Source organism: Gymnoscopelus braueri (assembly GCF_963280865.1).
Source record: "Gymnoscopelus braueri genome assembly, chromosome: 14".
Taxonomy (NCBI): domain Eukaryota; kingdom Metazoa; phylum Chordata; class Actinopteri; order Myctophiformes; family Myctophidae; genus Gymnoscopelus; species Gymnoscopelus braueri.
In genome coordinates this window covers 17,502,619-17,516,023 of record NC_137619.1, presented here as the reverse complement: position 1 = coordinate 17,516,023, position 13,405 = coordinate 17,502,619, and the positions used below count along the sequence as shown (strand labels likewise).

The 13,405-nt window shown below is 44.4% G+C and overlaps 1 protein-coding gene across 1 annotated transcript in view; it reads left to right on the top strand.

The window, feature by feature from the left end:
• Positions 1 to 13,405, top strand: part of adgra1b (adhesion G protein-coupled receptor A1b) — a 270,459-nt gene that overhangs the window by 173,036 nt on the left and 84,018 nt on the right. The window contains exons 13-14 of the mRNA XM_080450479.1: positions 3,527 to 3,737; positions 4,621 to 4,829. Coding sequence (XP_080306605.1) covers positions 3,527 to 3,737; positions 4,621 to 4,829 — 420 coding nt within the window. The remainder of the gene's footprint in view (positions 1 to 3,526; positions 3,738 to 4,620; positions 4,830 to 13,405) is intronic.

Here is a 13,405-nt window from a genome sequence, read left to right as displayed (position 1 = left end):
GACAGCACTGTAAGTGATTACAAAAGAATTATGCAAATCCCCATCCGTACCCGTCAGCAGTTCATTTCTGCCGGGGACCAGGCTTAGTCAAATGCACTTTGAGGCAAATTCATTTCATTCATAGCTAATTTCATGAAGATGCCTCCCGTGTCGAAAAGAAAGAGAAGAAAATAGGGGGTGGGGGGGGGGGGGTTATACAAACAAACAGAGTTGTGGCATACTTAATGTAATTTTGGGTCAGGCAGTGAAATAAACATTTGTAGGGCCTCTTACTTTTAAACCCTTCTATTTACTGTCACTTACACATTCAACCCATTATCCCTCCTGAAGTAAAAAGAACAGTGGTTGTGGTTAATGGCGCATACTGTAATGTTACGGGTGCTGCAGTGGGTCAAAGAAAGCGTGCCTTTGTGCTGTGGCCTGCATGCGGGCTGTTTGGAGACGGCAGTCTTTGCTACAGCTCTGGGCTCCTATATGGGGGGGGCAGAGGTGTCTTGCACCAAGGAGGGAGGAGGCAGAGGACGGTAGTAGAGGATACAGGTGGCAGAGAGCAAAGCATATGGAACATCTTCTCTCATGGGAATCAGAAATTGGAGGTGACTTCTGGCATTCAAGCGGATGCCCTCTGTAAGAAAAGGAGAAAGATTCCTATATATATATATATACGAGAGAGAGAGAGAGACTCTGAGAGAGAGAGAGAGAGAGGAAGGAGTGTGATTATGGTTACTAAGACAACAGAATACTACATCGACATAAGGGCACAGGCTTTGGGGTGGATATTGTGTACCGTAGTGTGTGTGTGTGTGTGTGTTGACAGCTCAGGCACGTCCAGCTAAATCAACTCTGAAGTGTAAGGTCCCCAGAGGCTTTGGGGTGGAGGAAATGCAGCTTTCTAAGGTTGTGCGGCATGGGATGTAAACGGTTACTTGGGAATGCGACCTTGTGGCTTACAGCGTGCCCTCTGGGCTGTAAATCCTTTTTTGATGTGCCGCATAAAAAAGTGGGTAAAAGATGTAGAAGAGAGATGGAGGAGAAGTGCATGTATGTATACGAGATAGGATTTATTTTGGTGCAGCTATCGCCGCACACTTTGAAATCATCTCTTAGCTCATGGATTGCTGGTCACTTTGCATCTATGGCCACAGGATCCTTGAGTATATAGGGTTACATTTCACCTGTCTGTTTGCAGTATGTGTTGACACCTGGGCTTAAATTTGACTGTATTGTATTGTATGATCCCTGATGACTCGATCCTTTATGACTTCTGGGAAACAGACTGCTAGCGGTCGACGGAAGAAAACGATGCAACATAAATTTCAAGTCAGGGATTCTCTCAGTCAAACCCCTATTCCCCCCCAACCCCTACACCACCCTCCTTCCTTCTTAACCCTTTAAGACCGGGAAAGCATCATTTGTGTCATTTTAAGATTTATTTGGGCTATTCAAAAATAGCAGATCTACAAGCTCATAGCGCGGCAGCTTGTAGATAAGCTATTTTTGAAAAATCATGAAAATGTGTGCAAAGCTTTGAATATATATTTTTGAACGTGAATATTTGTATCTTTTTCTTTCTTTGCTTCTGGTGGATTCTACAAATGTCTTCTAAATCAGTTTTTTGAAGAAAAAAAAACGATGTTGCTATAATCAGTGGTTCTCAAACCTTTTCATGTCAAGGACCCCCAAATTGGCCGCGGACCCCCATCTCAAAATATTTTGTTCCAGGGACCCCCAGCAGAAGCAAAGATTTGAGTTACAAATGTTCGCTTAAAAAAATATGTAACTCAAAGATTTGCACACATTTTCACGAATAGCAGATCTACAATTCCAAATACATACCAAAATGACAGAGATGCGTTCCCGGTCTCAATGGAATAACCTCTCTCTCTCCTCCCTCTAAAACCCCTTCTCACTTCCATCAGTCTATCAGTCTCTCTCTCTCTCTTTCATTCCTCCCTTTTGCTCCTTCGTTCTCTGTCTCCGCCACACACACACATACACAGTCACACACTGCAGGATGGAAATCGATAGCCTTTCAAGTGTGAGTCAATGCAGAAACTAATAGCTAACAAACCCTATAGGCTGTAAAAGAGGCAGTGGCCTCGCACACGACAGTCATAAAAGGGGATCGTGCTTAAGTATGCTGTGTGTCATGTACAGAGTGAGTGACCCCTGGGAGATATTCAAGGGGCCAGATAGCACAAAAACAATAGTGAATTGACACAGAGTCAGAAACAACGTACGTTAAACTATACGTCAGTCTTTGTGTCGTTTTTGTCGTATGACGCGGTTGTTCAACTAAAGTATAATTAGCCTTCAGACTCTAGCACCCATGGGTGCCACAATGACCGAAGTGCACCGGGCAGTGCCAGGGGGACCCACATTAAACCAAACACCCTCACACTGTAGCTGGCACGGGGGGAGCTCGAAAGGAGAGGACTTGTTTAACTTGATTAAGAAATTTGGCTATCTTTCTCCCTAATATTGATTGCGCCGGTTGTCTGACTAAGCAGCTACCCATTAACTGTAAGGGCACTTTATGGGCATCTACATTCATCTATATAGGGCAGAAAGCACTGCTCCCTTTCTGCTCAAAGTGCTGATCTCCCTTGCAGCCTAGAGGGGTGCTCTGCCCGGATTGAAAGCTGAACGAAACAGACTTCATTTGGAAATTCTTCCCCAGTGAAGAATAGTCACATATGGGAATATGACATGATTTTTTGGTCTTTCTTTCTTTTCGACACCCCCGGAAAGCAGGCTACAGAAACCCTGTTATGGTATTTATTTGTGTGGAATTTCTTTTTTTCTTCTTTTTTTTTTGTACGTTTCAAATTCTGAATTAATATAAATCTGTAGGACATACACCTGGTATGCAACTTTACACATTGTGTTCCATGCTGATGGTGGCACTTGTGGGAGTCTTGAACTTGCAGAGTTAAGTGCCACTTGCGTGTGTGAGTCCTAAACTCAATTAATTAATCCCATTGGTTCCGCAGAACGCTTACAATACTCCCCTTCACCGAGAAACCATCATCTCTAGTCTAAACCTTGCTAAAAAAAAAAGATTCTTTTTTAATGGGGCTCTGTTTAGTGTTTCTATACGCCGGTGAAAGGAAGATAAAGTCAGACCGGTTGTCTCTTTAAATCAAGCTGCAGTGTTGATGTGCCCTCCAGCTGAAATGGTAAGAACCATTTCCCACCTCTGCGGCAGGGCAACAGGGAGCCTGACCGAATAGGCGCACGAGAGCGTGATTGGCTTTTGGTCTCGCCTCCAGTCATGGAGCAGAATTTAAGCATTTTAGTCCGTTAGGTTCTCTCTTGTTGTTGGTGTGTTTTCTTTTTTATTTTTATCCTGCGCATCCCTTTTGTGACATTATTTAATTTGTATCTCCCATGTTCTTTTCCATCATATTACTCGCTCAGATATTCGCTCTCCCCCATAAGCGAATATCTCGCTCGTGTAATATCCAAAGAACGAGGGGGGTTATACGTTCATAACCCGACGTTTTCGTTTCCATATCATCCGCAGAACTCGGTCGCCTCCATCCATTTACCGCTGGCTGCTGGTCCGCCCGTGTCGTCCTCTGCGTTGCAATCTGTTGATAACAACTCCACCTGCAAGCTGCAGTTCATTGTGTTTCGCAATGGGAAGCTGTTTCCTTGCACGGGGAATTCGTCCAACCTGGCGGATGACGGGAAACGTAGGAGCGTCTCAACACCAGTTGCTTTCACCAAATTAGGTAAGAAGAGGAAATCCATTTTTTATCATCATGCATGCATGCTGTGAATGTGATGTCAACGCTTTACTACTGCATGCATGGCGACTCAACATGCATGCCTGGACAGTAGCCTGCGCGCACATAATTCTATCAGTTTATAACACACCATTTTTGGACACAGTGTATGCCATGTTATAGTCCATTATAATGAAACTCTGACATTTCATGCTTAGCCTACTGGGAGAAGAAAAATGTAATGACACCCAGATTTAACAGATGCACGATAGAAATAAATTGGCAACTTGTTTGCATTTTATTTGACATTTTATTATGTTTCTTTTTTTTTTTTTGCCTAACTGAACATATAGGGAACCAGAAGACTCGCCCCTAAACACGCTCGCCCCCATTTCTTTCGCGGACCAGCGGTTCTTATGTATATTCCTTTTAACTGAGGCTAAGGTTAGAAATAAGTTTTTAGGGTTAGGCATAGTTGTACCGAGGCTACGTTTAGGAATAAGGTCATAGGTTTTTGGCACCGCTTTACTGAGGTTACGTAGGAACACCAGGTGAATAGCCATACTGCCAGATTTGCCCCGGGGGGGCGACTGTGTTTTGGGGCGAGCGTTTTTGGGTACTCTAATAACCTGTAACTGGCGCAATGCCTGAATAAAGTGTCTCCTTGTTGTGTGTGTGTCGTGTGTGTGTGTGCATGCATGCCTGTGCACGCTCGCGAGTGCGTGCATGTGCGTGCGCGCGCGCGTGCGTTTATGCCCCACGCGTCTTTTTTTGATGTGGCACTTAATAACAGACGTTCCACTTGGTTTCCCTAATGGTAACGTGTGTGTGCGTGTTCCGTGTGTGTGTGTGTGTGTGTGTGTGCGTGTGTGTGTCTCGTCGCTTTTAGATGGGTGCAGCCTCGGCAGCGCGGTGCACTCCGTCAGCATCGCTCTCAGGCACTTCGCGCTGGGTGTCGAGCCCACCGCAGCCTACTGGGACTTTGACCTGCTGGATGGGCACGGGGGCTGGCGGGCAGAGGGCTGCCACATCACCGGCTCCAAGGGCAACACCACCACCATTCACTGCACCCACCACAACAACTTTGCTGTGCTAATGGTGAGTAGGCAGTATAGGGCCTTTGATCGATCGATCGAATGATTGATTGATTCAAGATTGATTGATTGATTGATTGATTACTTTATTAACAGTTTGCAAAAGCAAAGCACAGAAAGTGCAGTTCAATACAAGGTCTGCTATAAGGCTGTGTCAGTGGGTGTCATTCATCTCCCACCTTCCAGGGTGGGACCCATAAATGGGTCCCACCCTGGAAGGTGGGAGATGAGAGATGAATGACACCCATATATCACCCATATATGTCCCTGTGTGGTGTTAGTGTTAGTGTGGTGCCCTGCTGTTGCTTACAGGCCTATTATACATGGATCAAATGCATGCTTTTTTTTCCCCACAAAGGAATAGAGGGGGGGGGGTCACGTGCTTTGCCAAGCACTTCTCCTCCACGCAGGGACCTTTTTAAAAAAAGCTCGCTTTATTGTTCCTCGGCTGAAGGGAAAAGGATTGGGCTAATGTTAATGCGCCATGGGATTCATTGGCTTCGGAGTGTGTTCCTTCGCCTATACGGAATTATTTTGGAACGGAGAAAAATCGTGAAAAAAATCTTTGAGTAGCCTATTATAATTTTTTTTTCAAAGCGAACGGTTTTTAACTCCAGTCTTTGCTTCTATGGGGGTCCCCCGGAACACCACATTTTAAGATGGGGGTCCTCATTGCGCGTGTTTCGGTGTCTAAAAGCAGCGCAGCAGCAGCAGCTGAAATGGAAACGGTGCTCGAGAGAAGGATCTTGTCAGTAGCTGCTCGCCTGCGAGCGCAAGTGGTGTAGCTCCTACTAATTGGGTGCGACCTTATGCCGACCAAATGAAATGTTCGATTGTAAAGCAAGGCGTCGTTAATCCATCTTCGCTTCAACTTGCTCTCGTCGTCGCCGCCGCGCGTTCCCAGCCGAATACCTTCTGACGACGACGAGGATCGACGATCGACGGTCTCCTATTAAAATTGATTTCATGAGGATAATATACCAAAAGAGCGCAATGGCATCTCATCGCCCAGTCGTTCCGTAGAAGAGCCGCTTGCGCCTCGGTAACGCTTTTGGATGAACAGCAGCAATCCTCCGGATGTTTACCGAAGAGTGGGATTCGTTAGACTGGGAGGTCAGTGCCTTTGGTGTATAGAGAGAGAGAGAGAGCATGATGATGAAAGTGCTTGTGCTTTGAGAATGATCATGTCGTGGGTATTGCTTTTTTTTTTCTCCTCCCGAGTTGCCTTTTCGTACCTGCATATTTCATGAAGCCTGATCGTTTCAATGCCGTTGTTGTTCATGTGTAGACACTAGACTAGACAGACATGCTGCTGCGTGGCTCGAAAACCCCGCATATAGAGAGGGGGAAGAGTGAGCTTTACCGAGGAAAGCAGCATCTATAGGAAAATCGACAGAATGCTCTGGTACAAAGTGGGGTGTGCACAGAATACCAAGGTGTTGTGAGATGGAGCGCAGATGTCAGATCGTCATTGTGCAGGACTGTGTGTGTGTGTGTGGCGGTGGATGTAGGCTATTCAACGTCCAACCTGTTCTTATAGGACCGTGGCAGTGGATGTAGTAGGGCTATTCAATTCAAACATCCAATCCAACCTGTCCAGTGGATGTTAGGCTATTCAATAGCCCACAAGCTGTTTCTTGGTGAGACGCTTGACGGCGCACCGTCATCGATGGGCACCTTATTGTGGCTGTCGGAGCGAAACCAAAGCGAGATCGGGGGCAATTTAGTAAATGGACGTGGCAACAGATTAATGATTTGAACTTCAGGGCACGTAGGCTACACGGCGCCTAGAAGCGACGATGATGAAGATGATGGTGGTAAGCCATTAACAACAGAAAGGACCGCACAAAGAGTGATGTTGTATAGCTATACTGTATAGGATGTGTGTGTGTGTGTGTGTGTGTGTGTGTGTGTGTGTGTGTGTGTGTGTGTGTGTGTGTGTGGGGGGGGTTTTATATTCGCGTGTTTGCGCGGGGATCGTGCGCTTTACTAATGCAGTCACCACACCCGCCTAGACTCCGCAGTGCCCGAGAAAAGGACCCTTATTTACGGACTTGTGACATCATTCTCCCCGTCGGCACTATCTCTACAATGTGTTGCAATGATGTCCATTAGCTGCAGAGCCGCCTCTGAAACCAGCAAACCTGTTGCATAATCTTTTCATGTCGAGGCTGAAAAGGGAATCTATTCGAATAGAGGCTACACATCTTGTCCGTGTGATTAATCTTGAAGTAAAAGAGCCCTTTATCTTCAGCCCAAGCTTTCGCCTAAATATGCTGTGAAATTTAAAAAAAAAAAGCACCAAAAACGAACTTCAAGCCACTGCTTCGGTGTTTTGAGATGTAAAATCAACTGACAAGAAGCTGACAGAGACTCCATATGCTCAAAGTTTTCTACAGGCTTTTAAAACGAAACGTTGGCTATGTTGAAACAGGTTGGTGACAGTGTTCTTTTGACCAGAGAGGCTGGTGTGGTCATTTCCTTGTTGTTGTGCTGATGATGTGTGTTGTGAACATCAAGGTTGACTAATTAGAGTATCTAATATAGGCCTACTGTATGTGTCACTGTATGATTCAGATTCTAGATAAGTCATCTGCAATGCACAGTCTAAGAATTGATCACATGGTGTATATCTATAATATTGAACCGGCACAGCATTAACCACACAACTTGCCAGGTTTGAAGGATGAATAATGCATTAAAAAATCATTCTGAGGAATGTGAGAAAAGATTAAAGATACCCCAACAGACAACGCAATCTCCACCTGCTGTGAGCTGGGCTCACTCTCTCATTTAGCGCTGTGAGGCCTTGTGTGGGTGTGTGCATGTGTGGATGTGCATGTGCACATGTGAGTGTTTGGTGTTCGTAGCTGTGTGTGTGTGTGTGTGTGTGTGTGTGTGTGCGTGTGTGTGTGTGTGTGTGTGTGTGTGTGTGAGTGTGCGTGTGCGTGTGCGTGCGCGCGCCAAGCCTAATGCCATTGTCCCTGGGGAATATTTGGAACCAGTTCCACTGTTTGGGGGGATATTCAAAGTATTTTAATGAGAAAACTCTTTGGACTTGGGCTGCGAAAGAATTGCACGGTGGAGAGAGCCTCTGTATTGGATCTGTGATCAGAATGCTAAATAGCTTGACTTGGGATATGCTCTGTTGTAGCAGGGAATTCAGCAAAGAGTCCCTGAGGTTTTGTTTGGGCATATATACAGTGCCACCACCACCCCCCACCCCCTGCTGTGGGTTTCTGTAAAGGCAAGAATAACATAACAGACGAATTCCTCGACTTTGTTCACATAAGAAAGTGAATTGTTGTGAGGACGTATACAGATCGTTTGTGGTTCTTTTTGTTTGTCTTTTAACCCATTAATACCTGGAACGCATCTGTGTCACTTTAGATGTCTTTGGCTATTCAAAAATAGCAGATATACAAGCTCATAGCGTGGCACCGAGTGCCGCGCTATGAACTTGTAGATCTGCTATTTTTGAAAAATCGTGAAAAAAAAAATGTTTAGATTCTTTTCCAAAAACTGTTAGGATTTAGATTTTTTTTAAAGAATCGCCTCAGGTCTTAAAGGGTTAATCATGTGCGATTTAGACGAGACTAAGGCTTGTGAGGCCCCTTAGAAAGAAAGCAGCCCTTGGGGGACTTCAGCACCGCGGAGAGTTCCCGTTCTCGTGTGTGTTGAACCAACCCCCCCCAACCCCCCCCCCCCAAAAAAAAACCCTGTTAATTCTCCTCTCCATCCATCTCTCCTTCTAGCCTCGAGCAGGGCCCCCCGTCCGTGTCTATCTGTCTGTCGGAAAAAGGGGAGGGCTGACTCACTCATTTACAGCAATGCAGCCTCATCATTTGTCTTCATCACCGTGACAAGCCCCCCAGAGCCCCCCCCCCCCCCCCCCTTGCCCCCAACCGATCGTCACCTCTCTGCTGGGCTCAACTGGTGTGTGTGCACTACTATGTGACGTTGTGTCTCTCTTGTTGTCACAGAGGTATATAGCTATAGTTTCAGCATGAGGTGGTAAACATGGAGAGAGTGTTGCGGAGAAGGCAGAAGTTGATGTATGTGATCGCTGCACTGCTATCTCATCTGTTTAACCCAATGAGACCGGGAGAAGCATCTGTGTCATTTTTTTGATTTATTTGGCTGTTCAAAAATAGCAGATATACAAGCTCATAGCGCGGCACCGAGTGCCGCGCTATGAGCTTGTAGATCTGCTATTTTGTTTTTGTGCAAATCTTTGAATGTATGTTTTTCATTTTGTAAAACATTTGACAAAATGTCTTCTTAATCTTTTTAAACTAATGTTGCTATATCAGTGGTGCTCAAAACGATTTCATGTGAAGGACCTCCAAAATTATATGTATTTGGCCGCGGACCCCCATCTCAAAATATCTAGTTCCAGGGACCCCCCAGAAGCAAAGATTTGAGTTAAAAATGTTGTTTAAAAAAAAATATATGTATTCAAAGATTTGCACAAATGTTCAAGATGTTTCTGAGCTTGTATATCTGCTATTTTTTGAATAGCCAAAGAAATCTTAAAATGACACAGATGCATGATTTCCCCGGTCTTAATGGATTAATATGCACCAGCAGACCTTTAGAAAGAGAGGGGCTCTTTTGGACTGGGTGGAGGGGATAGCTGTTTTATTTATTTATTATTTTTGTCAGCATCCAATCATAACGAAGGACCTAAGGCCACGGTCCAATAAGGGAAGAGCTGTTAAGGGATGTATTGCTGTACATACGGATACAATGAATATGTTAACGCCTGTTAAAATGAAAGGGTCCAGCGATGGCCGTTGCATTGCAATTAGCGTGGGGGAGCTTTTCTGCTTGGATCTTTTGACTGTGTGAGTCATTGTCAGAATGGTTGCATTGGAACTCAGCTTGAGAAACCTTCTATGCATTTAACCCATTAAGGCCTGAGGCCGATTCTTACTAATGTCTTCTAAATCCCGACAGTATTCTGAAAAAACCTATGTTTCTATATCAGTGGTGCTCAAACCTTTTCATGTCAAGGACCCCCCAAAATGATATGTATTTGGCCACCGACCCCCATCTCAAAATGTTTTGTTCCAGGGACCCCCCAGAAGCAAAGATTTGAGTTACAAATGTTCGCTTTAAAACAATGTATATTCAAAGATTTGCACACATTTTCACGATTTTTCAAAAATAGCAGATCTACAAGCTCGTGGCGCTCGTAGCGCTATGAGCTTGTAGATCTGCTATTTTTGAATAGCCAAAGTGTAAAATAATGCTTTTTAGCTCAAATAGAAAAGTGACAGATGCGTTCCAGGTCTTAATGCGTTAATTAAGAATAAAGGTGTCTATGAAAATATATTAAAAAGACAGGACAGACAGACAGACAGACAGACAGAGAGGGAGAGATAGAAACAGACATACACATTTGCACTCAAAGGGCCACAATTAGATGGAAATAAACAGCTTTTTGTATTTTATCCTTTTGACAGACACAAATACATGTATGGTCATGTGTATGCATTTTTTCTTTTGCTGTGATGAAGACCCCCCCCCCACACACACACACACACACACACACACACACACACACACACACACACACACAAGGAAATAACTCAGAGCCAACGATGAAAGAAAGGGAGGCACGGTGGCGCAGTCGGTAGTGCTGTCGCCTCACAGCTAGAAGGTCCTGGGTTCGATTCCCGCAGGGGACGCTGTGGGCGCTGGGGGCGTGTTCTCTCCTCCGCGTCATCAGTGCCCATACCCTAGGTGGGGTTGGTGAAAGGGCCTTTCTGTGTGGAGTTTGCATGTTCTCCCCGTGTCTCCTAGGGTAGGTACCCTCACAAAAACATGCAGTAATCCTGGTCACTATACTGCCTCCCCCTGGCCAGCCGGGGCGCCTGATGGAGGGGAAGGGAACTGGTTGGAATAACGTGTTCCTTCCACGCGCTACGTCCAACCAGGGAAACTCTCCCCTGTCAGGTGACAAGAAGGTCAGTTGGCTCTCATGCATTGAAGGAGGCATGAGCTCGGCCCTGGCCTCCCTAGGTTGGCAGAGGGAAGGTAGTGCCCAGGATTACATAGACAATTGGCACTGGGTGTAAAAAATAGGGTTACAAAATCGTGGGATAAAAATTTAAAGTAAAAAAAGAAAGAAAGGGAGTTTAAAATAGAAAGTAGAGACAAGGAATCTGTGATGACTTGAATAAGTGTCCTCTAATAGGCGTCTTTAATTCAAAACATGTTCAAGTAACAATGTGCAATGGTAGTATTTTGTGGTGCTTCAAACAGGGGTGATACAGTCATACGGTACTTTAATTCTTCATGAATAGGAAGGATTGGCTCGTGAAAATGAACCCCCGCTGCAACTTTCACATCCTCTAGGAATCACAAATGTGGGTGGATTTTGACATTTTGAATTAATAGGTCACACAAAAAAAGTGGAGAGTCTTATATGGGTTCCCAAGGAGGCAAAAATCCAATGCACAATATAAAATATTGTTTGAATGCCTTCAAATAAGCTTATTTTTACGTTTGTTTAGGGCGGCAGACGAACACAAAAATTGCTAATAATCTACACACTACCCGGCAATGCGTTTAGAGGACAAAACTCTTCCTTAGGCAGAGATATTTTTATAGGTCTAACATTATTGCTTTTTTATTAGTGTTTTATGCCTGATTTATACATACATGCTAGTGTCATGCACCGGGGAAAAAAAGCTGATTTCCGGTGCGACACACCCATATGCAACTAAGTATAACTCAGGTTTTATTTCACACATGAGCTCAAGGCGGGCATCATAATGCATGTCAGCATGTCAGAGATGCATGTGCCGCGCTATGAGCTTGTAGATCTGCAATTTTTTAGAAAAATCGTGAACATTTGTGCAAATCTTTGAATATGTATTTTATAAAGCGTTAGCGAACATTTGTAACTCAAATCTTTGCTTCTGGGGGTCCCTGGAACTAAATATTTTGAGATGGGGGGGGGGGGGGTCGGCGGCTAAATACATATCATTTTGGGGGTCCTTGACATGAAAAAGTTTGAGAGCCACTGATATTGCAACATAGGTTTTTCAAAAATCAGTTGAAACTTTCCCGATATTCAAGGTGAATCCTGTCTTTCTATAGGCTCTATGCACAGCAGCCATATTGGAAAGAAATTAGGCCTCTTCCTTACTTCCTTCACAGGTGATACCAATGACACTAATGACACTAATGAAGACTCTGTTCCATTTAGTGTAGCACAGTGTGGTTCTCAAACCTTTTAATTTCAAGGACCCCCATAACTCTGAGGGTGTACAAATGGAACCAAATGGACCCTTACGGGTCCATTTGGTTCCATTTGTACACTCTCAGAGTTACACACCCGTAAGGGGTCCATTTGGAACCCCCTCAAGGAACCACGAGGGTCCCTGGACCACACTTTGAGACCCACAGGTGTAGCAGAGTTTCCAGTGAGCCAACATGCACAATATCAGCACCCTGCCTCTGTTTGACCAGAATGGGGGCCTCCATGATGCATTTGTTTGATCCATAGCAAAGTAGGTGGATATTAACTGAAAGAGATAAAAATGGTAAAACTAAAAAGATATAGTAAACAACTAATACTGTAATAGAAGCCATAAAGAAAAGGCATGATAGTATAGTAAGCAGTAAGGCAAGCCTTAGATCCTCAGGCAGACACAAAAATCCAGATCGCCCCAGTAAATTAGGCGAGTTTTAGAAACATCCAGGAGGGCCCTGTTGGAGGATCTCATCTTGCGCTCGGGCTCTTATGGGACCGCATATCTAAAATGTAACCAGGTGCCTGGACTTGTAAGGCTTTTAAAAGTCATCAGTAAAATCTAAAATTCAGTTCTGAAACTCACAGGCAACCAGTGGAGAGAAGCGAGGATGGTTGTAATATGGTTGCATTGTTTTGAATTAGTTAACAGTCTAGTAGCTGAATTATGCACTGTTTGGGGACTGGAGATAGCCTTTTTACTGAGCCCTGAGTGCAGGGAGTTGCATTAGTCTAATCATGATGAAATATAAGCATGAATGACCTTTTCAAGGTTTGCAAATGATGTCTTAATTTTGGCTGTTTCAGCTAGAGGAAGCATGATTGTACAACCCTTGTCATTTGACCTTTGAAGGAGAGGTCAGAGGAAAAAAAAGGGGAAAAAAATAAAATAAAAATCTTGCCCAGCTTAAGGACTGCATACTTAGCATTGCTGGACATGCTGCCATGGTATGACCGGAGGGAGCTGGTGGAATTTCGTGTACTCAAATCTTGCCTCATTTAGCTGGAGGAAGGTCTGAGACATCCAGCGCCCAATGTCATTCACTTATGAATGACATTTACATCTATCTTATGGATATACGAACCGTGACCTTTGATAAGGTTACACTGGGCCACAGAGATGCATGGCAAAACATGGTAATTGAAATGGGTTGATAAAGCAACTGTTGGGTTACAGAATCTCTTATAGAAGATTCCAAATGTGCAGACAGTACACTACAGTATATAGAAACAGTTCACGACTAGTTGATGAAAACACCATTCAAAGGTCAATACAATGAAACTGATTGTGTTTTATTCTGTAGATTAGGAGATGA